This window comes from Crocodylus porosus, unplaced genomic scaffold (genome assembly GCF_001723895.1).
Source record: "Crocodylus porosus isolate Cpor-Errol unplaced genomic scaffold, CroPor_comp1, whole genome shotgun sequence".
Taxonomy (NCBI): domain Eukaryota; kingdom Metazoa; phylum Chordata; order Crocodylia; family Crocodylidae; genus Crocodylus; species Crocodylus porosus.
The window spans coordinates 2339995-2365683 of NW_017728912.1; the positions used below are offsets into that span (position 1 = coordinate 2339995).

General features: G+C 38.1%; 1 protein-coding gene across 1 annotated transcript in view; it reads right to left on the minus strand.

The window, feature by feature from the left end:
* Positions 1–281: 281 nt before the first annotated feature.
* Positions 282–25689, minus strand: part of PCDH10 (protocadherin 10) — a 42869-nt gene continuing 17461 nt past the window's right edge. The window contains exons 6-8 of the mRNA XM_019533953.1: positions 24261–24315; positions 4815–4892; positions 282–1910 (exon numbers count right to left, since the gene is read on the minus strand). Of these exons, the coding sequence (XP_019389498.1) occupies positions 1868–1910; positions 4815–4892; positions 24261–24315 (176 nt within the window). The 3' untranslated portion in view covers positions 282–1867. The remainder of the gene's footprint in view (positions 1911–4814; positions 4893–24260; positions 24316–25689) is intronic.

Genomic DNA, 25689 nt, shown 5'->3' on the forward strand with positions numbered 1-25689 from the left:
AGAAGCCTCCAGTGTCTTGTGTATCACCATCCTTACGTTTAAAAATGCCAGTGGGGGTGCTTTATCTAAAGTTCGTTAAGCTTTAGATAAAAGCACCCCCACCGCCATTTTTAAGCTTGGGGATGCTGACACACAAGATGCTCCGGGCACTTTAAAATTAAAGCAACTCTCAGAGCCACTCTAATTAAAATGTGTCCCCCACCCCCCAAGCACATGTATAAATGCCCTAAGTATTTCTCCAAACTCCAATATTAGCTAAAAACACAGACAGTGCTCTATCATTATTTTTCAGTGTTTGAGAGGCAACAATTAGGAAACATCAGAAAGAACACAGTACAGCAGCATATGTAAAAAACAAAAAAAAGTCTAGATTTTACATTTTCTGAACACGAAGGTAAACTTAAACTTTACTTTTCAAGGCTTGTTTTTTGATTTTTTTTATAAAAAAATGAGACAATATTTCAATTCATAAAATTGTTATAAAATATACAGATAATATGGAAAATCTCAGTCCTGTTCCCAAAGAAGTCAGTAGCCTATTGGTTATTCTTCCTGTAAGAGAAAGGTCAGTCTGAGAATGTGCCATGTTCCTAACTCCAAAACAAGTTTTATATAAAACAACAAAGATGACTAAAAAGTTAAAAGGTTGTTATACTCCAGGCTTTTGTGGTTTGTGTTTTATCAAAAACCATTTCAAGCCATGATGAAAAGATATATATATATATTTGCTTAGGTTTTCACAAAACTATATCAAAGAAAGATGTGTGTGAATTATGAGTTTGGTAAGATTTCCTTAAAATAGTTATTATCAGTTACATTATATCTTACATTGCAAAATGTACAGACACCCAGTCTTCTTTTTAACAACATATACAGGTGAGGAAAAGGCCCTTTATGAAAGGTTATGTGAGACCAAATTAAAAAACTTTAGAAATATAATCAAAATAATGGAAACTGATATATACTTTTGATAGTACATAATGCTAATACTGGTAAAACTGACAGCTGCATCTTTGGCATTGAAAATTCAGTACAACTTTTAAGTAAAATGTTGTTGCTTACATCTTAAAAAAACAAAAACAAAGACCAGAAAAACAGGATTGACCAAAATACGAAAATTGGGGAAATACTACTAAAGATTTATTTATTTATTTATTTTAGCAAGGATAGGTTAGGGACCCTGAATTACCTTCTCACTTTTAATGCATGATGTGGACTGCATGAATCCATTTAAAAATCAACTAAATTGTACCACATTGTTCGGAAAATTATATATAATATAATATAATATATATATTTTATATTTATTTAGAAGCTTTGAAATAGTACAGTAAACACTTTGCAACACGGTGTATAAACTACAGAATGTCTTTGATATTTTGTGGGTCTGCAGATTAACAACATTTTGATGACCCACAGGTGAAAAGAACATGATCACAATCTCTCTTGTAAAGTTGGAATATTTTGGGGAACACTTGATCACACAAAAATAATATAAAACAGTCAAGTTTAAAACAGTGATATTGCATTTATAATGCACATTTCTTTTATCTGTACGATTGGCTTCTTGTGGTGAATATAAACATCTAAAGGGCTCAGTGACATTTTGGAGAGAGAAAGATATATAGTGCTGTAAACAGGCACACACTGATCAGAGAGGCAAGAACGGTTGCCTCTGAAGTTTCTACAGTTCCATACATTTCAACTCATTTCTCAGGCCTGCTGAGAGCAATTAGGTCCTGTTGTTGGCCACGATGTCTCCAACAGCACACAAATCCTTCAGTTACTCAGAACTGGATGGCCAAGACAATGAAGTTGAAAAGTTGATGCTTTTTTGTTGGTCGACTTTTGTGCAAATCATGCTGCTTCAGGTAAGTCCTGTAGAATTGACTAGCATATCCTTTTCCGTGCTGTGGGAAAAAAGAAAGACATTTCTGAGAAAAAAAAAAATCATTCTCTAGCGCTACTATTTTTTTAAAGGATTTCTTAATGGGTAGAGAAATGATACTTGTGACAAGCTGTTGCTTGGATTTCCCATTTTAGTAAAAAGTTTAATGTTGATTTACTGTTCAGAAAAGTCTTTCTGCAGTTGATATTCTGGAAAAAAAAAAGTCACACTTCACAGGCTGTTTTATTAACTGTCCGGTATCACAGCAAGTATTCCAATATGCTTTTAGAAAACCAGTATATGAATAAGGCAAAGAGTCACACTTGCAGGTTCAATATTACTGGTATTTCCAAGCCTATTTTTTCTAGTTCATCTTGTTATTTGAAGCAAGACCTAGACTCTCCAAAAGAATCAGAAGACAGTTTTCCTTCCCTTTCAAAGTGAACCATTATCCTCATTACCAACTGACCCTTTAGTCTGGTTTGACAGAGAGATGAAAAAAAATGATGCATTAGCGCTACAATTCAAATCCAAGCATTTACTGTCACGTTGGAAATTGAACTTGTATTACGTAAGTGAAGAAGGTCAATGCATTAGCAAACCTGTATCCTAATACACCAGCTGTGGTAGATATATTACCTCCAGACACTGGCTATTTTAACTGTAATTGGGAGCAAAGGTAACAAATGACTTATACTAGCATCCGGAGAAGACCCTAGCTTGGATTCTGACATCAGTCACACGGATGGAGCTGAGGTAAGGAACTAGCTCATTTAACTGAAGTACTTTTCTGAAGTGTCTGATTATAAAATTCAGGCTTTATCCTAAACTCCAAATTGGCAAATTTAGATTTAAAGGAATAAAATGTCAACAGATTTATGGGCATGAATTGTAACAATTAAAATAAAAGGAACTTTTCCAACTCTGTGATGATTTTACAGCTATAAATGACTTGTGTTTAGCCCTAATTTTCAGTCTCTTTAAAATAAATGCACAAATTAGGTCCCCCTAGAACATGTTCACTAATAAATTAGTAAAGTATAAATCACAGTGAAGACAAATTATCTACATGGAAGGGTACTAGCATAGACATCATATGTTCATCCAATCTAGTCTGGCTAAACTGACAAGTATGGGGTACATGTGACATATATATACCATGTGTACCCCAAAGTGGGCCATGGGTTTGTACGAGATCCCATTGAATTTACTCAGTGCAGTACTGGGACCTGAGATTGTGAAGATTCTGACCTGTTATCAGAACTGCTTATGCATATTTTTTCTAAGAAAATCAAAATCAGAACTGAAGTCAATGGGAAATATTTTGCATTTTTTAAATTTAATTGTAAAGATATCCTTAATGTCCAATATAATTAAAAGAGATAAAAGGCTAAGGAGATAATCTTACAAAAATATGCATAAACAGTTGTGATAACAGGTCAGAATCTTCACAATCTCAGGTCCCAATAATGCACTGAGTAAATTCCATGGGAGCTCATACAAACCCATGGCCCTTGTTTATTAGGTTCTGAACTTCCTTTTAATATCAGCAAAAATAAAGGTCCTACAACAATAGCACTTAATGTGTGTGAGTTTGTGTATGTGTGTCACTTTTATTCTATAAAGCTCTGTATAAACATTCAATTATTACATTTTTCATAATACCATGGTAAAGACAGTCATTACAGGGTGCATCTACACATGCAATTAAAGCCCATAAACAAACTCCAGGGCTTCTTGCTCTGGAGTTTATTGCTCCTGGGTACCATGTCTGAATGTCAGCCTGGGACCACAGTACATTGAACCAGGGAAGAGAAGCCCTGGCTGAAAGGAAGCCTGCGGGGTAGGCTTGCCAGCCTGGGGCTGCTCCCCCTGGCTCAACATGCTGCAGAGGGGCTGGCTGGAGCACAAGGGTGCTTCAGCATGGGGCTACTTGCAGCCTGCTTACTGAAGCACCCTTATGCCCCAGTCAGACAAGGCAGTATTCTACATGCACACTGCTGCAGAGTATTTACAAGTACTATCTTTCTGTGCAAAGTAAATTAATTTACTTCAGCCTAACAGGGATGTATCTGTAGATGTGCAATATTTACAGAGCAGCTATTTAGTCTATTGTGCAGTAAACTTCTTGTGTAGACATGCTCACAGTGTCCCAGATTGAGAAAGCTATGGGTAGGACTGCAGAAGCCAGAAACCTCTACAGGGTTTCCTATTGTTCATTTCCTTTAATTTGGGGTCTTGTAGAATATGTATGGAATGAAGCCTCCCAACCCTACAGACCAACATGACAAGTTGGGTCAACTGGAATTGGTGACATTCTTTTGATCCTCTAAGATGCACAACAAAATCTATGTATTTACCTTTAGGGATATCTTAAACAATTAGAAGGATTTTGGTGTAGATGCTTGGGTTGAGTTTTTACCTTTCCCCACGCCTATTAGTAAATATGTTTAATTATTATTTTAATTGAGACAAGATAATCAATTAGTTCACTTTTAACTCTGAATAAAGACCTGCAATGTTTGGGCTCAGGAGAATTCATATATCCCAGTTCTACCTGTTACAAAAAATTAAAGTTTTCTATTTGAAAAGGATTCTAAGTGATAGAAAATTGCTAGATTTCAAGGGTGAGGGAGCCCTAGCCCTTTATCTTATTATTTTCCATAGATATCTGCACAGAAATCCATGTGCAAAGCAATCTTTATGACCCTGTATTATTATCCTTGTTTTACAGATGGGTAATATGAGTCAGAGAGGTCAAATGGGAAGAAGGATGCTCACTCTTCAAGCAGAGAACAGGAAATCAAGAGATCTGGGGTCTAATTCCTGGCTCTGCTAGAAACTTTCCTTGTGAACGTGAGAAAAATCACTAAGCCTCTCTGTGTCACAATTTCTCCATCTGTAAAATGGGAATAGTATTGCTTACCTATCAAAACAGAGATGAAGCAAGGCATAAATCACTATTCTCTTTATAATCCACTTTGAGATCCACAGATGGAAAGCACTACAGAAATGGAAAGTACCATAGTCAGTGAAAGAGCTGGCATAAGAACTAAAAAAATCCTGACTCTCAGTCTTTATCTCAGAACACATTTCTTTTTTTTAAAATCATCATTTAACTATTTTGTACACTGTTTTTAACACTGAAACCTAGTACAGAGAAGAACTGTACATAGATCTACTGGGAAAGATTGGGAATGATGGGATGGCAGCTTTTTGCTACAGATATTGTTTTTAGAATTAGTAAAATTTAATAATGTTACTACCATATTAGGACAATGTGTTCGGCTCTTTAATGTGTCTAGGGGGAAAAGAGGATTAAATAATCAGTACAACTAGAAAGCAATTTAAAATTCTGAATTTTTCCTCATTAGCTTGCTTGCTAGTTTAGCTCAAACAGTGTTATGTATATCTAGCATATATTATTAGAGAGGTAGTTTTCTTTCTCCAAAGGTCTTATTCCCAGTAGGAAGGATTTTTAATGAATATAGGGTATTTACAATAGATTTCAATAATAAATTGGAAGCAGAGTACAGAAGGCATGTTAGGATTTATTCTTCCCTTGATATACATGTATAACCCTCCCATTAATGCTGCTGAGTTAGTTATAGGTAGGTACTGAGAGGAGAAGACACACAAAAGAGTAGCCGTGGATGAACAGAAGGACAATAAATTAAGAGAAATAAAACTGAGATTAAAATAGGAAAGAAAAAATAAAATTAAACATACAATATTTATACTTAATGCTTTTTATGACAGATATGTCAGGAAAATACAAACATATTTATCACAGTATCTTCCCTTCGATTCCTTTGCCTTTTTGTATGTTATCACATACCCTGTTATATACAAACTTAGGGCAAAACTATGGCTACATTAAGTGATCAAGAAATGGGAATGGCAACAAAACTTTTTTTTTTCTTCTAATCTTTGCAATCCCAAAAGGGGGCTGACCACACAAATCTTTACACTTCTTTGAACAAGAGAGTATTCCTGTTGGGTCTTGCTAACTACCCTAAGCAACAAAGCATGGAGTTGTGCTGATCCCCTTCACTTGCAAAAGGGAGTGCATGCTTTTATGAATATGGTTTCAGTCAAGCACATCCTGTGGACCTGGAAGCCATAGCATAATGCCTGCTACTGCAGCATGACTCCATTTTAACAATGACATTGGTGGTACCTTAAAGATCTAACAGAGCAGTTAGACTATAAACTTTTCAGGGAAAGAGCTATCTGAAATGCCATGCACACTAATTCAGCTGTAATACTGCTACTGTACTATGAAGAGAAGGAAGAGAAATATTTTTCCCCCTTAAATCAGAAACAGCCATAGAAACAAAGGAATGAAAGCAGCACTATGCTTCCTACCTCCCCAGTGTACAATCTACTGTGTCAGGACCAAATTCACTCCCACTTGGCACATCTACACAAGATGTTTACTGTGCAATAGACTAATTAGCTTCACAGTAAATGTCTCAGCATCTACAAATGCACCCCTATTAGGTTGGAGTAAACTAATTTATTCTGCAGCAGGATAAAATTTGTAAACACAAGTACTATTGTGCTGCAGAGGAAAAAAAAAAAAGACTCTGCAGCACTGCACATGTAGATGTGCCCCAACCAGCCCCTTCACAGCACACTGAGCTGGGGGAAGCAGCCCCAGGCTGGCAGGCTGACCCCCCCCACCTCCCCTGCCAGCTGGGGCTGCTCTGTCCTGGCTCGATGCGCAGACATGCACCTGTGAGCAATAAACTTCAGTGCAATAAGCACTGGAGTTGACTGCTGTGCATTAATAGGCATGTGTAGATGTGCCTACTGTAAAGTTTAGTACAAAACGCTTTCACACTATTTACCCCACAGCATACTAAATATGAGATCAGCAGGACCACATACACAGGGCACCATCCAGTGTCCTAAGATTTTTGTCTCCAGACATGCCTACATGAGTCACGCAGGCACAGAAGTGGTGGGTTGAGTATAGTCCAAGGTAGGTACGTTTTTTGATCTTATGGCTCTAATGCCCTAAGCAGATAGTGCAGAGAATATATTCCAGTTCATGAAGCCCAGAGTAGAGATAAACATACATGGAATCACATGGCAGACTTCTCTAAGCAGCTTTCCCAAATATGTAAGTTTTAAGCAGGTAGAACAGATATCTCCCACAGTTCATTAAAAAAATTATATAAATGAGTCCTTTACCACATGTACATTTGGATTTTTAGCATTATTAGCTTACTTAAAATATGTTCATAAACTTTGCATTACTCTGCATTGCAGACATAGTGGATGAAATTCTGCCCCTATTAAAACACCAATGACTTGAACAGTGCAAGGATTTAACCCAAGACGTTTGGGGAGGAAGGGAGAATGAATTACTCAGGTAAATATTAATACAGCTTTCCGGCTCTGGTTTAAATACATTACCAACTGTAATTGTTTGCTGGAAATCTGATGCACGATTTAGCACATTCAGTATATTTCTTAGTGAACATATGTACTCATCCCAAACTCATCATCACACATATCGCCAATTGTTGCATTTGCAAGAGAGGTCATGAAGTGAATTGAAATGAAGAGAAACCGACCATAACTCCCTTATGCTTTATAGTTGTATATCTACATATGGGATGATATACAATCATAGGGGTAGGGCTCAAGGATCTAGGATGCAAAATATTTCATTTCTAGACCAATTTTTTACCAGTTCCCTGAATAAAGGAGTACAGTACTTCAGTAAACCCAGTATCAACTCAGCATCTTTTGAAATAATTAGGTAATTTTTAAAATGTCATACTTTAAAGAGGAGGTTAAGTTAATACTGAGGATATTTTAGGAAAATGGCATTCAAGATATTCCAGATATTTCTTAATGAATTAATATAACTTATCTGTTCCCCAAAACACATATTTGCATATATGAAGATATGATTTTCTCAAATATTCTATTCTCACTGATTAGTTTAGAGAGAATTTTTTTAAAGAGCTTAACAGACGTTTTATGTTTCATATAGACATATTTATAAGAGTACATTTTCACTGATTAGTCGTCTTCACAGTGCATAATTCATGCTCTCTTGTGCATTATTTTTCATTTGTATGGCAACAATTCATTGTAAAAAGGTTCAAAACATTTGAAAAAGGACGCCAGGAAATTACCCATGTTCACAGGTATAAGAAAAAAGTAGCCAAATTCACCACTGATGTAATTTCACTGAGGTCAGTGGAATAACCTCAGGGCCCAATAAATTAGATACCTTTTACATACAGCCCTCACAACTGGTATATAGAGAAAACATCTTGGAATTGCTATAAAAAGGCATTCTCCAGATGCATATATCATGGGAAAAGCATCTGGCTAATTCCTCTAGTCAGTTCTCACAACCAATATTTGTGTCTACATGCACAGAGAGGGTTAAGAAAGGGCTCCTCTTCATCAACATGTCAATAGAGTAAGAAGGCATAGTCCCTATGTTCTTGAGCATTACTACTGCAATTCTGCCTAGTTCTTGTAGATACCAAAGTGAGGACAGGTATGAAGAGACTGTTCTCCATGTATACTTATGCCCAGGTAAAAAATCTCTCTAACGGAATATATTGGAAATGTAACTGGGTTGAAAAACTGTCCCTTCTGGATCCTGCATATGCCAAATATAAATATTGTTCTTTTCTAACAAAGACCCTTGCCTTTTCAAAGTAAATAAAACAAAAATATCATCAAATGCTGTCCACTACTTTTGACAGAATTATCCATATTTTGCAGTCAAAGACAATTGGGGGGGCAGGCAGGTTCCATAACATACCTAATTTAAAAAACCCCAGAAACTGTTCTTTCTTTCTGTCTCGCATAAGTACATATTAGATTCCATTTCCCAAATTCACTTGAATTCATTCAAGGGACACATGAGATGCTACTGTGCAGTAGCATTGGTGAGCACTAACTGTGATGCAATACTACAGCACAGCAGTAACAAGCTATTATGCAGTAGTTCATTGCTACTGTGCAGTAGCATCTGAAAAAAATGTGCAGGGATTCTACAGCACAGTCATTTAGTACTTCGTTATGCAAGTACTAAATGACTGCACAGTAACAACTGCATAGTCGGCTGCTCATGTGGACACAGCCTCTAAGTCCAAGGACAGTTATGATGAGCACCGACCACATAGATTTACAATCTTATGAAACTGACTGACTGTGATGATTCTACTTCAAACATCAAAAAGGCATGTGTCACCGGTGGACATGCAAATGGGTAGCTTTGCATTTGCTTTTTCATTTTGAATATAATGTAGAATTCTGCACCAGTGACTAAACAGATGATCAATTTGTTTTTAAGTTGTGCTGATCAAGTTTTGCACTGATATATACTCCATTAGCTGCATTAGCTTCAGTGCAGATTTTGACAATACATGTTTTAGAAATTTTGATTTTCTCTTGAAATTCCAGGGCCCCACTATTTAGAGAGATACACTTTTGTCATAGTGTGAGCATGTCTGTATGGAAAGTTGGACCATTTTAGCATAGAAGGTATCACTTCAAGACAATTTAGCAAGACATAGATAATATCCATCGGCAAATCTTGACGTTTTAGTACCAAGTAATAGATAATATCCATACTGTTGCTGTGCTTCCAATTCTTTGTTTCTTTGGTGTTACTGTCTCCTTGTAAGACATATGCACTGCTCATCTTTGTGCAGAAAGGTGAATTGCACCTGCTGTGAAAAACTAGTGGGATCACAATTTGGTAAACACTTGATTAAGTCGATATCTAGTCAGTACTGTACTGACGTCTGTGTTTTTATTCTAATCATTGACTTCCATAGGGCATCAACACATGCATGAAGTTAATCACATGCTGAATAGGGGTGATTTGCTGAATCAAGGCTTGGCTGCTTGTTGTCATCAACATTCTGAAGTACATATGATACTTCTACATGTACTTTGTTTTCTCCACTAAATGCAACTGCCAAGAATAGCCTACTGGCATAAAACATGTCAGATATGATTTATCTTCCCATTGCCATTATTTACTATGGAAACGATGCCTTCCAGTTACTATTATTCAATGTAGAAAGTAGCCAGCTATACTATATAATGAACCAAGAAAAAAACCTGAAAGCATTTTTTCCACGAAACATGATAAGCAGAAGCAAAAAGTAGTAGTGCAAGACCACATTATCTTTTCTCTGTAGTGCAAAAACCATATTATCTTCTGAAAACACTGCATGCATGGTGCACACTACCACCACACTGCATTAGAAACAAAGAGACTGCCATAGCTATCTCCATGCCACCAGCTTTCATCCTAAGTACCCCACTAGATCCATTGTCTACAGCTAAACTCAATTACAATCAGATCTGCTGTAATCTCACTGGCAGGAAGTGACATTAGCCACTCAAATGAACAGAATCATACTTGGACCTCATTCTAACTTGCTCCAATATCAAACCTCTTAACAACAACAACAGAATCCCTCTTGTTGACGCAGCTTGAATACCTTGGACACATCATTAATAACTTCCAACTCCTGGTTAAGGATGACCATCTCAAGGTAGCCTTGGGGCACCAGCTGGTCCTAGTTTACAAACAGCTCTCCAACCTCAAATGACATCTCTCCTAAAACAAATTATTTAGCCACTACTCTCACCAAGGCACCAGACCTTGCAGCAGACCTAGATGCCAGCTATATAACTCCTCATGAACACAGATCATATCATCACTAGACCAAACAATATGGATTATAACACCCGTGGGTCATTCCCCTGTTCTTCTACTCACATCATATGCCATTAGCTGCTTACAATGCCCCTCTTCTGTGTACACTGGATGAGCAGGGCAAACCCTACGTGAAAGAATGAATGGAGACTGATTTGACATTGATTCCAAAAAAGACACAAAATCCTGTGGCAAAACTCTGGTCATTCCATTACCAAGTAGCCATTCCTAAACAACAAAACTATGCATCACAATGAATTTTCACAAACAAGATAGAGCACAGAGACAGAACACAGGTGGCAGAAAATTTTTCAAGGAGGAAAAAAACCCACTCCCTGTCTGAGCTTACCCTTCTGGTGCTCAAAAAAAATTACAAAACTCAAAAAAAATTACAAAACATCTTCAAAAGATGAGTGTGGGAACACACATTCAGTAGTCTATTGGACATTAAGAACCAGGGGCTTAACATAGAAAATGACTTCATGGTCTGTTATGTTTACCTGATACTTGCTAATCTCTGTACTTCACAAGTGATAACAACTATTCTGAACAGTCTTGATCTTCCAATTATGAGATCTGTCTACATGTCTCTTGTCTGTCAGTTATTTGATAATTGCTCTGATATCTCCTGCTTTTATTTCCATATGAACTTTTATATAAGCTGTTCTTCCTTCTGCAGCTTTCTCTCTGCAGTTGGTACAATAAAATATAATCCACATATATCCTTGCTTCTTGAAAACTTTAAAACTAACTTGAACACAAAATTGAAGATCAAGGAATCATTCAAATACTAGACTGTGTTAATTATCCTCATCAGAGATTCCAGAATCTTTCCCCTTACCTGAACTACCTTTTATATCCCTGACATACCTCAGCAAGTTAACTGCTTTGTTAACCTTTTGCAGACAAGGTTCTTCGGGTGAATCTGATATCTTTTATTAGACCAACTTAAACAGTTGGTCTAATATTTAAGTTGGTCTAATAAAAAATATCAGATTCACCCAAAGAACGTTGTCTGCCTATGCCCTTAGACCAACACAGCTACAGCCTACACCCTTGTTAACCTTTCTGATCTCTTCAACCCATCTGCCTCTCTCTCAGCAGTTCTCCCTCCCCCATTCTTTCCTCCTTCTTTCCCTTTTGTATTTAAATGGCTCTGTTCTTCTCTCGTCTAGCAGCTCTCTTCTCTGGAAATCTCTTCATAGCATCTGATGATATAGGCTATAGCCTACAAAAGCTTATGCCTTTCTGAACGAGTTACAGGTGCTACTCTGCCTTGCCTTCTGCCTGAAAACACCAAAGGTAATATACTTAACAGCACTATCAGAACCTGAAAGAGTAACAGACAAATTCAGAAGGGGATGGCCAATATAATCATTGGAATGGCCAATATAATCATGTATTGTGCTGACACTTATTCCTAAAACTTTCCTGAAACACAGGTGGTAAATCCAGCATCGAACACCTCTAGTAAAGATTATTTCAAGACCATTGGCTAGCTGCTCCACTGCCTTGGTGTCCTAATAGGCATGTCCCCATTAGCAGAAACATTTCCCTGAGCACAAACAACAGCAGCACAATGAGCGTTGCTGCAACTTGTCCCCAGGGGACACCAGGGCCAAGCGCACTCTGGCATATGGCACATTGCCTCGGGTGGGATATGGGAGACTGGGGCCAGCAACTGTGCTGGCCCCAGAAGCCTTACCTGGGATCCTGGGGGCCTCCAGGAGCTGCAGCTATGGTGATCCTACAACAGGGAGCCTAGCTGGCAGCCAGAGCATGGCTACTGCCAGCCAGGCTCCGGTTTTGGGTGATGCGCACAGATGCCATGTGTGCTGTCCTGCTTTTTTAGGAGTGGGTTTTTTTGACCCTGGGATCTCCCGGGGTCAAAATACTGCCCCATGCAGCCGGTTAGCAGTATGAGGAATGCCTGAACGTGTGGCATGTGCAGTTCTGCAGACAGATTTGCGGCGCCATATACCACACTTTTGTGCTTGCCTGGATGCGCCCAATGAAGCAGAAATAGGGAAGATTTACACCTTATAAACTAATACAGAGATGTGTAAGCTTTCATACACAGCAGCTTACTTATCAGATGCTGAGAAGGAACTACAGAAGCCAGGGCTTTTAACCAGAAAGGGTAGGATGAATGGAGGAAAGAAAGGGGCACTGCCTCATTTATATACTTCCTGCTTCATTCTGAACCTCTGATCCTTGTGCTGTGATTACTGACTAATGTCAAGATCTAATAACTTTCCTCTTTATAACAGCAGAAATAGCTATCCAGCCACTTCCTTAGTTTTCCTTCTAAATTTATTAACCCCCATTCTCCTAGTCTTCTTTTCATCTATTTTATTTTCAACATCATTCAAAATGTTATTGCACGTTCTTGAAATCTGACAGTATCTCTCTATTAGGATGAGGAACCTGAAACTGAGTACAGGAGTTCGAGGGTTAAGCAATGCCAAGAACATTGAAATAAATTAGCTTGCTTATTCTTACATCCAATAACATGTAATTTACCATGGCACGGCTGGTTTATCATTTATTATACTGCCAGATGACTTTCTGGGGTATTATATAATCCTACTGGTATTAATTCATTTTACATTTGAAGCAATTCAGATTTATTTTTAGTAACTAATATACAATCAGATTTAGCTGGTCCCTTCAATTTATCAAAATTACACTGTATTTAACTGTGTGTCACCAAGTATTGGTAATGCTTTCCAGACTTCTGTTATTCAAAAATATGATTAGCATGTATCTTCTAAATGAATAACAAGTCAGACTGAATCTAAAGATATTACTGAACACCTGTTCACAATATGATATTAGATCACCATAAAATAATTATTATTTGTATTTGTGAGCAAAATATTTAAAAACTTTTTCCCCTTCTTGCACCTAAAGATATATACAGGCATATTAAATGACATGTGAGGACAAATTTAATAACATATTAATGTGATATGAAAGCATAACCAAGTACCTAAACACCTAAATATTTTGTTCCTGATGGTAATTGAAATGCAAAAGTTTAGCCGCAATTATTTGTACCTTCAATTTTTGGATGCAGGAGAGAGTACTGAACTGAAACACTGTTTAACATCAGCCCCTTTTTATCTAGTCTATGTTTATTTGTTGCTAGGCCCTCCTCCTCATCCTTGTTTTTGATGGACTGCAATTTTAGGACTTATACTTCAGTATATTCGTATGGAACTGGATATCTATAATTTGTATTATCCCTATTACTATCTATGAAAACAACATGTAGAACAGCTGAAATTGCTGGAACCGACATGCTGAATGGCACATTGAATCTGAACTCTATATATTATATGCTCAAATAGTATATTTGCATATTAAACAATTAAGTGTGTATGTGCACACAAATACAGTGTTTACTGTTGCAAAAAAGTCAATCATGCACACAAATTTTTACATAGAATTTAGGAAATAAATTGTGAGGATTTGCTTCACCCTGTCCATGATAGTTTGTTCAAGGAATAAAGACTGATATCCTCTCAAAGAAATAAATCGAATTATTTTAGATTGCTTACCATTCATCATGCTATTTTACTCTTTATACTTAAAGATTGACTGTTTTATTAGTTCTTCCAGCAGTTTACAAGGTTCTGAAATTAAACTTAATGGTCTAACTGCATGGGTCTTCCATTTCCACATTTCTAAACTAGATAGTAAGGGCAGAATCATATTTCATTTTCACACCCAAATGATAATTATCCAACTACATAATTGCCCTTTTGGGTCCTCATGTACAGTTTGTGATCTTATTCCATGCACAGCAGACTGTTAGTAGCCACACAATTACTAAGCACTGGACTGTGCTGTAGGTAGGCAGGCATGCTTCTCTATATGCATACACCAAAGTGTCAGGCCCGAACTTGTAGCCCAGCAAAAACAATGAAAAGGGGAAGGGCCCAGAAACAAATCCCACTGGTAGCAGGAATCACTACACATATTTAGTAGCTGATGTGAGAACAGGACCGAAGCACAATCTATGGATTAGAAGCCTTATCAGTTAACACTTGGCTAGCAACAGAAGTTACACACAAACTGGTTTAAAGTGATCAGAAACTGGTTTAAACCTGTAACAGAACAGACATTCAGTGCACATAAACCAGTTTCAAAATGGCCAAAACCAGTCTGAGATAAATCTGGTTGAATGTAGCATAAGACTTAACTGATTTGGCTCAAACCAGTTTATGCAATGTCTGTCCTAAACCCCTTGCTGGTTTAGGATAAACCAGACACCCCCAGCATCCCTGCATGCTCTCTGGGCTGTGCAGGACTCTGCTCCACAGCAGGGCTGGCCCCTCCTCTCTGCTCTGTAGCCAGAGCAGGGGTGGGCCATGGCCAGACACTCGCCTGCCATGGCCCCTGAAGCAAATACTTCCCTCTGTCCCCTCTCTCTCCCACTGGCAAATCCTGAGGACTGCAGCTGGGGTTTGGCAGCCCCAGTTGCACCTACATGGCTTTCCTGCAGCCAGGCAGGGATAGTTAATTCCTCCCTCTGTCCAAATTGCCTGCAGCCAGGGAAGGGATTAATTCCACAGGGGAGAGAGGCAAGACCTGCATCTGTGAGCCCAGAGCTAAGACCTGCAGGACCAGACAGAGGTGTGAAGAGTTGGCAAAAACTTGACAATAGTCACATGTATGTGCTGGAGATGGAGTTAAGGGAAGTTGCAGACAGCATCTAGCTAGAAGTTGCAGACCAAAGAATGCAGAGAGCTACATTTCCACTATAAAGCACAACCTGTAAAACCTAAACAAAACCTTTCTGAATGCCTGGCTGTAAGGAAGCACTCTGCCTTCAGGATTAGTAAGACTTATGCAAGACTCTCTTGTCTTCCTGCTTTACATTTTAAGTTAAACTAAGTTGTGTATTCTGCGTTTTCCTCGGCTGATCTTAAATTAAGCAAAGATTTTTGGTAGTTACCTGTTGTATGCTTTAAAAATTGCTGTGTTCAATAATACTTTCTTTAGAGAAAGGACTTTTTTTTCCATCCCCACTCATCAGTCTGGCAGCAACTCCCACACCTCCCCCAGGTGGATGGCTGGCATCCCATGTGTCATGCTAGGGCCGGCTGGTGCCTGGCCACACCCCCTCCACTCCAACAGGGAGGGGTGAGAGCCTTGGAGGGCGTCTCTCTTCCCTCCCCTTTGGTAGTAGCTGGCAGGCATGCTCTAGCACCCCCGAGCTTTTGGCTTGAGCCACTGCAGGCACATGCCTGTATTCCCTGATTTAACAGAGAATGTCTGTTCAGTTATTAATCAGTTTAAGCTGTGCAGTTTAGACTAACATGCAAAGACTGAATCAATTCAAGCTCAGGCTTTTTGAATGTCTGTCTCTAGCCTAGAAATTCAGTGCACATAAACCAGTTTTAAAATAGCTAAAACTGGTTTAAGATAAACCTGGTTGAATGTAGTATTAGCCTTAACTGATTTAGGTCAAACAAGTTTATTAAACATCCATCCTTGACCCCTTCCTAGATCAAGTTAAATCACAGTCCCCAGAATCCCAGCATGCTTTGCAGCCCTCAGCTAATCTGTCCTGTCTGGTCCAGAGAGCAGGGCTGGCCCCAATCCTCTGCTCCCTAGCTGGAGCAGTGAGGGCTGGCTGACAAGAGAGTGGTGGGGGAACAAGCTGGGCTGAGGATGTAGCCCAGTGTACTGCTCTCCACCGGGTAAACCTGGCTTGGGGCTGAGGTCAGAAAGAGGATTAAAAACCACTTCCCCCACTTAAACTTACTGCTGGCTGCAACTGTGGACTACAGTCCCAGAGACATCTAGAAGTAGGAAGAGGAAGTGATAAGCAACCCTGAGGGTCCTAGTGCTGTAATTCTGGACTGCAATCAGAGACCGCAGGGGCAGCAGGACAATGAAGTGAACACACAGCCAGATAGCCATGCTCTACTGCCCCTAGCTTCTGGCTTGAGCCACTGAAGTCATGTGGCTGCACTTCCTGAATCAAAGGTAAATGTCTGTTCACTTGTATTTCAATTTAATCTGTGCATCTTAGACTAACCTGCAAAGACTGAGTTGATTGAACTTCGGACTTTTTGACCATCTGTACCTAGCCTAGAGCACTGAAGAAAAAAAGTGTTATTATGTAAATGTAGAGATGTTGTTCATCCCAGGCACGTTAGTATTTTTTGTTTCCTGATGATCTGGTACAGTCTTTAAAAAGGATGCCCTCCTTCCCCTTTTCAGTACAAAATGAGGGAAGAGAAGGAAGAAATTTGTAGAGAGACAAGCAGGAACAGAAATCACAATATATGTAAGATAAACCAATATAGATATAGTTCCAATATCAAATAACATTTATGGGCAAAAGTTTTAAATGTCCCTAAATAATTAAGGAGCCTAAGCTGCATTGCCTTTCAATGCAATGCAGCTGAGGCTCCTAAATGACTAAATTCACCTAAAGGCTTTTGAAATTTAAGCCAAGTGCTAATAGTTACAGCATCTGCAGAATGACTGACAATAACTTAAACAGATTTTCTGGTAGTTTCTTTAGTTTTCCAATGTTAGCGCTGTAGTACGTGACATTCTATTTGACATTACTTAACCACTGTCATAAAATGGTGTGGGGGAGTGTCATATTGATGTCTTTCAAAGAGATATAAAAGCAAGTATCTAACAATTTGACATAAAAAAAATTCATGGTCCCATTCTTAAGCATAACTGGTCAGGAAACCTAGTGAAATGCAAGTTCAGTGATAACATTTTATGTTAAAAGATCCCTCTCTAAATGTAGACAGCTTGTGTTGTTATTTTCTGTTTCACACCATGTTACTATATCTTGTTGATATTAGAAGCATTTCACCCCAGAAGCAGGTGTATTTCAGTAGTTTACAAAGTGTTCCCTATGTTTAGCAGGATAATAAATAGGCTTCAGTTGGTGCGGGAAATGGTTCATGTCAAGCTGAAATGAACAAAATTCATATAAATTCTAATTTCCTGTGGTGGTGTTTAATTTATTTAACCCCTTTTTTTCTTTAAATCTCAGTCAGTTTCAGAATGGTAAATATCTGTTTTTAAAACATACAAAAATATTTCAGAAATGCAAGGTGAAGTGTTTCAGTATCCCTAAATAAAAAAAACATTATGTTTTGAAAATACTTGAATGAAATATTTAACTGTTATTTTAAATTTCCCTGCCCACTCCCCTGTCAAAACTGTTTGCTGTATTTTAATAAGTGTATATCTCATATATAATTTCTATCCTCTCAAATCGGCATTTTTCACTGAATTTAGCATTTGATGAAGAAAAAAAAAAAAGTCCCTGGATCTACATACTATGAAGATTGCCTACAGATCTTTAAGAACCTTCTCTATGAAGGATGCTATATAAATACATTGTGGTGGTATTAGATTATTCTCACTCCTTACCTTTTTATAATACATGTTATAATGGACTTCTGTCTATATCACCTAACTATAGCAAGCAATACTTTTGAATTTGAAGTGGAAAACAGAATATTTGTCTCCTATTTTTCTTCATGTTAACAAAACTAAAATCAATCACAAATAACATGATTCAAGGGTGAATAGTTATTGAGCAATATTAAAATTAAGTAATCGCCATATTTCCTAAATTGTTTCTTCCTAATTGGGCCTTGCAAATCATCTATTTCTTCTCTAACTGTTATTACAATAAGTACCCTGTTAGCATTCTTCCCTTTGAGTGATGGCTACAAGAGGAATGTGTTCATAGAAAGAATACAAAACAGTGAAGAATAAAAAATAAAAAAAAACTTCTTTCATAAGTTACGCAGTTATCAATGAACAATGAATCACTACAAGTTATTTATGCAAGGTCACACAGTACCTACTGCAGTGAACAAAACTATACATACCCTCACACTCACCTAATTATGTATTCATTTTACTACCTAGTTTTATTTTTATTTAGAAATGTAGCAAAAATTTCTTTTCATGGACCATAATGCATCGGGGTGGATAAATTTGAATTTTATCATTTTTGCTTCTTACCAATTTAGGAATAACAAAGTAAGAGTTCCTAAAATGGATTGGTAGAAATGGTAGTAGAAAAGGACAAAAACACAAAGAGATGTGTAGAGACTAAATCCCGCCTTTCTGATCTAGTGTCCATTTTCTTGTGTGCACCTGTATATGCAAATGATGAACTCTCAGTCATATGGATAAATATGTGCATGGGGCAGATATCCACTGAATTTACTGGGGACTTTCTACCAACATAACCTGTTCACTCATATTAGATTAGATTATAGAATCAAGGCAGCAATTTTAATGGATTTTTGCATGCAATATTACAAAGGTTACACATTGATAATCCACTTGCACATGCAAATAGGATTTTACGCATATGCATTCTTTATTTAGACACACAACTGATGCTTATTAAACTTTCAATGAAGATGTTTCTGAAGCTACCTTTAAACAATTTAAAGCTCAGGGTCACTGTTTATAAGTAGGAATACAAATACACATACATTTTTAATAAGTTTGTGAGCCTAGGTTTCCAGTGCATAAAAACAGTATATTTGCATGAGATATTTAAAAGAAAAAAAGAAAAAGAAAATCAACAGTTAAAGGCCAAATTGACCTTTTAAAAAAGATATACGATTGTTTATGCAATTATAAAAGAAAAAACACAGAGGTGGTAAAATGGCTACAAGTAGTATTTTAAAATCCTTTTAAATATCAAGATACATAGCTTTTTCTATACTTAATACATAGGGTAAGTATTCCAAAAAGAGATATAACTTAACCAAAATACTAAAGAAAAATCCGCTGCCACTGTACTGACTATGTAAGATTATTATCACCCTTAGGATATTCAATTTTTTTCCCCTCCAGTAATATTAATAGTATTTCTAAAAGTAATAGTATTTCATATGTATATGTATATGCGTATATATATGTGTGTATATACACACACACACACATTATCACGTGCATCCTTCAAGGAGTCTTCAAACATAAGAAAGGTGATTATAAGGAGGTTATTGATAAACTATTCTCTTTGACTGCAAGGGACTACAACCAATAAGGGCCTTTTGCAATGACAGAATTTTAGGTTGACTATTAGGAAGAATATTGTACCTATGAGGGTGGCTAAGCATTGGACTAGATTAGCTACAACAGTGGTTCTTAACCTTTTTAGACTCAAGGCACCCCTGGTGAGACCCTTCAGAAAATGTAAGTTTTTAGTTTTTACTCAAATTTGAACTACAAAAAAAATAAAGGAATTCTTATGTTGAAAGGAACTCAGAGACACAACAGGTCAGAATGTTTTATCTATATGGATTACTATTGGAAATCTCTAGGTTTATCTTACAAATCATGTTTGCACACCTAACAGTGCTAGCTAGCACTGTGTGGCAAGCTCAATTGCCAAGTTAAAGGGATTGTGGATTCCCCACCCTTGGAAGTGTTAAGGATCAGGTTAGACAGACAGTTGGCCATAATGATTTAGGCCAGGGCTCTCCAAATTCTGCATGGCTGGGGGCTGTAGCAGTTTGAAACTAGCTCTTAGTGGGTCATCTACTTGTGAAATAAATGTAACTGAATAAATTCTGGTGCATTTTGCACAAGATTTTATTGTTCCCAGGTGCAAGATTTAAGCATGTGCCCAGGACTACAGCATATCGAACTGAGACAGAATAGTCCTGGCTGGCAGGGGACTCTGGGGGTCAGCCTGCCAGCCTGGGGTTGCTCTGGCTCAGCTCAATGTGCTGTGGAGGGGCTTGATGGCAAACAGCCCCCACAGTGAAGCACCCTCATACCCCATCCAGCCCGTCATTGTCTACATGATTTGCAGTACACTAAATAATGCTGCTATAAGATAGTACTTGTGTTGGCAACTTCACAGTAAACGTCTCATGTAGATGCACCCAGTAGAGCTATAATGTGCCACTAAAGTAGTATTTAGAAAGCCGAAACACAGTACTTTTTTATACAGGGTATGTCTGCTAGAAGACATTACCCAGAATTCTTTTCTGGAAGTACTGTGAAAGTATGTTTGGAAAGAGAAAAATGAAGCTTTGGAAACTGTTAGTATCAAGGATGGAATTTGTTTTCTTCTAGACAAATAAGATAAGTGTACTGTATTCTGAATTCTTTATACCTTTGTTACTAGCCCACCCTGTCTATAAGACAGCAGCCCATTCACTCCACTGTCAGACCTGTCTGAAAATCACACCTCTCGGATGACAACTATCATCACAAATCCATTTTACAAAAAAGTGTGGAGTGCAAATGCTTATTATGGGTGAAAATTTTATTTCCAGGTTAACCTGTGCATCTTGTGCCAGAATCTCTTCACTTGCAATGCTGCAATATCCTCAGACCAGATCCTTCCCCATTACCACAGAGCAGGAATATCAAAGATGATGAGGCCCATGGGCTACTGGAGCCTAGGGAAGTTGATGACATGGCTGGGGGGGCGGGGAGGGTGTGTCCTGTTGCAGAATATGTGGCCCTCTTGCTCTGGTGGACATGGCCCTCTGCAGCAGGAGGGTGAGTGAGGGTTGTGTTGATACAGTGCCTCATGCCCTGTGGCCACTTGGCTTGTCACCAAAATTGCAGTGCTCCTGATGTGACAAGTGGCCACTTGAAACATAGCCACTTGCCCTACCACTGCTGGCCCTGCTGCTGTTGCCCTGTATGCCATGCTGAATCCCACCTCATCCCCCTTGTGCTTGGCCCTGGGCCTTGAGCTGTGTCTGGCTCATGAGGAGCATCAAGGTCTGGATCCAGCTCAGGATACACAGTGATTTTAAACACCCCTGCCATAGAATAATCTAGGAAAAGACATTCTTTTTCAGTGGCAGTATCCAGATTTACTTTAGTATAAGTGATGTATTTTGCATTAGATAACCTGGAGAAACAGCATTAGGAGCAGGACCTAGAATCAAAGACTCCCTCCAGGTATAATACCTAGCTAACTGGACCACAGAAGTAGGCTCCATCTGACTTGCCCTCTTCTGCTCCATAAATCTAGGCTGCTTGGTCACCTAGTTTCAACAGATGGTATAGAGGAGGTGGAGTCCTGTCTAGCTGATGACCTACTGGTTAGGGCACTACCCTGGGAACTTGGTTCGCGCCCTTTAAAGTGTCAGGTAAACAAAGCCTTAGAGTATGTTTCCGCTACCTAGCACTGCTAGTGACCATGCTGTACTTGTCTCCCTTATGACTGTCTATTTGATCACATATATTGATCTCAAAAGCATTGTAGGAATGAAAGTATAAAAGAAAGACTTAACATTCTTTTCCATGACCCAGAAGAAATACAAGCTTGTTGAAAAAAGAGTTATAAAGGAATTTTAAATGTAATTGTCATATCCTGAGCCGCTCTGAATCAGCATAGCTCCACTGGACTCAGGGAGCTACTTCACTTTACACCTTCTGAATAATCGTTGTTTTAGAAATTAGTTTACCTTCTTAAGGGCTACAACAGTTTCATATAATAAGTGGTATGACCAACACCCAATACAAATAGGGCCTGATCTTTATTGGAAACTTGGCACTACACTAATATTAATAATAGTAACAAAAATATGACCAACTAGTAGCAGAGCAAAAAAGGAGGGCTACACTTCATTTAAACAAATTTACAGTGCTAAGAAAAATGCATTTTTTCCTCATAAATATGCATTTGGTTGATGAATTTGCTTTGGCCACATTCAGTGTGTTGTTTCTGTTTTTATTTCTATTAAATAATCAGTTAAGTGATTTGAAGATATAGTGATCTGCTCCTGGTTTTCCATTAGGAAAAAAAACTAAGATAAGTTTACACAAACATAGGAATTGCTATATTGAAAAAGTGTCATAGTTTACCTGGGGAGGCTAACAGTGCAAGAATCTTTGCTAGGTGCTCACAGAGGATGTTTCTTTTAAGCCATTTGAAACATAAGGATTTACATCCTTTATACATTTTAACTGTAATTGCTGATAGTCTCAGTTATTCAAATAATCATCTGATTCTTTTTTTTTTTTTAAATACATGCCTATGTCCCAGTTTAAATTATATCCTATGTCAATAATTATTAATTATGTCACAGATATTTCTTTTTAAATTGCATCACAAGTATTCCTATTTTAAAATTGGCTGTTTCTGTTGTCCCCTGATTCTTATGTTATAATAAATAGTAAATGGGAACATATACTTTATATTTGTAGTGTCTTCCTTTATATGGGGCAGATTCAGAGGGGTGCAGCAATGCAGTTGTACTGCCCCCCTCTTCTATCCCCATTCTCTTCATCTAAATCTGGAGCTCTATGCAGCCTCTCCTTGTAGCTGGAGCTACTAAGCCAGACACAAGGTGCTAGGGGGTCAGCACAAGCCTGCCATCACTGCCATTGTCCCTTGCTGAGCCAAGCATGAGGGAGGTCCCAGACTCTCTCCTGGCCCACTCCAGCCATAGGCTGATGCTTCATAGGGTGCCAGGCTTAGCAGGGGATGGTGACAGCAGTAGTCATATTGCTACACATTGCTGCTCCCCCACCATGTCCCCCTCTCACCAGGAACAGGAGCTGGGAGGAGGAACCTGCCTGCCACCACTGCTGTCTAGTGACACAGGTACAAAAGCAGCCCAAGAGCCAATCCTGCCCTGCTCCAGCTGAGGACTGCAGAGAGCAGCTGCACAGGGTGCTGGGCTCAGCCAGACACAACAACAGCAGAGGGTGGGTTCTTCCTTCCAACACCTGCTCCCTACAGCAGAGGATGTGGGGAAAGGGAGAGGAGAGGCATGAGCAGGGGTCCCGTCCCCTCCCTTCATGTACCTGCTCCTTGCCCTATTTTCCAATGTTGCCTGCTGGTCTGGAGGCTCCCAGCACACCTTGCCCCCATCAAGGTCTGAGGGACAGCGTGCCACATCCCTCTTTACTAAATCCTAGATCTGCCCATAGATTGTTTCTAATGTTTAACATTATTTCTGATTTTTTTAAAAACACTTCATAAAGTGTTTCACAAATAGTACTAAAGTAACTATACAGAGTCATAGGGTGAGAGGTAAAATAATCTCTATCAGTTCTCTTTTACTCACCCTTAAAAATGCTAATTTTCCATGACAGATGGACAGTTTGTTCCTATTACCGCCATTATTTTATATTATTCTGTCATCCTCATTTCAACCATTTGCTTTAGAACTGGCTCACTGGGCTCTATTTCCAAGTTCACACATGTCTCTTTTTAATTGCAAGTACAACTGAAGCCACCCACTACAATGGCTGTTATAAATTCCACATTTCATTTTTAACTTTTTCAAAGAATATAGGCTGCTTGCAGATGTTAAAAAAAATGAACAAAAAAACCCATGTTTTACCTGAAGCAGCAGTGCGTTACTTTGACCCAGCTCCACAGATTCAATCAGCTATTAGATAAAAACATCCAAAAGGCCCCACTAAAGTACCTGATCTATACAGACATTGGGTGAGCTGGGTCCAACTAATGCAATGCCTCTCCTGGACACATCCTGGGCTCCTGGAACAGGGGTGCGCGGAGTTTAGAGTAGAGCACTATTTTTTGTTTTGTTTTCAACATTTGCAAGCAGCGGTAGAGAGTCTTAATACCATGTTTCTATTTACTATTGCCTTTTTTCCCCCAGAACCTCATATTTTCCAAACCCAGCATCAAATATTTACCTGAAAAAAGCTGGTCTGCAAGCAGGTATCTCCCTAATGCTCTCTCCATTAAAGACTGATGCGGAAAAAAAAACAAAACAAAACATTCAGCTTGTCTTCAGTGTGCTTATCCTTACTAATTGTGGCTCGAGAGATTCACCAGTTCTCTCACAGGGTTCCTACTTCTCATATACTAGGAATGTTTTCATTCATTTTCATTCCTTTGCTGTTGGCTCTAAAAAGACATTCATTTCTCTTAATTTCCATCTTAAAGTTTGCCTGCTATAGTGTATGCTTCTTTTTATTGGCTTTACTAACGCTAATAATCTTTTTCTCTTCTGTTTGTTCAATAGATAACATTAGACTAAAATAACTTTTCCCTTGCAATTTAACAATACTGATTTTTTTCCCCTTGCCTTCCTTTTTTCTTTCCATTTAAAGCATACATGTTGCTACCATGCTATTATTGCATGCTTAAGAACAATCCATGCTGAGAATAGTTCTGAATACAGTGTCTTCCCTTCAAGATCCTTCTAACCAACTTGGGATTTTTGCTGTTGTTGTTGGTTTGTTTGTGCTTTAAATTACCCTTTCTAAAGTTTAATATCACCATAATTTGGGGTACAATTCTTCCCACAAGGATGCTGAACCTAATTATAGTGTGTTCACAATTACTTAATGACTCAACTATAATCGTTTCCTGAATCAACTCAGGAAGTTTGTTTCATAGAACTAAGCTTAGTGTAACTTCTCTCTTAGCATTGTTTTTATTATATAAAATATTCATTGTGAATTATTTGACAAGGTTTACACTGTACTATTTTCATTTTTGTCCCCCTTTTTCCCCCCTGGTACTTCCTATGCATGTTTAATCTAAAATTATACCAAAGAAAAATATAAGGGAAATGAAAGAGAGAAAAGTGTGTTCTTGTTGTAGATTTAGTTTTGAGGTTCAGTGAAATTCAAATTCCAGATTTAATTCTGCTTAGTATAACTCAAATCATACCACTCACCAAAATTATTGGACTTTGTGCCAAAGCCAACTGAATTATATTTTATATTCTCATGTCATGTTGTGTGAAGAAAGTAAACTATAAAATATGGAACAATAGTTACCAGACTGACAAACATAATCAATTATACTAATTTAACTAAAATTTAAAAACTAAACTAACAGGAAAATAGCATATTGATTTTTTTAAAAATTGCACTCCAAAACCTGGAAGAAATAAACAAAAGCATCAATTTGGCCACACAAAAGAATCTTCCCAATAATAATTTTACTGAAATTGAACAGGAATAGGTGTATTGTCATGATTTGTATGGGAATGCTATAAAACTATAAAACAGATTTTAATTAAAACGTAAAAATAAAATAAAAAATAACCCACCGTGATAGAATGAGGTCTAGTATTATGGGAAACTGAGATGTGAGCAAACTATAGGGAAA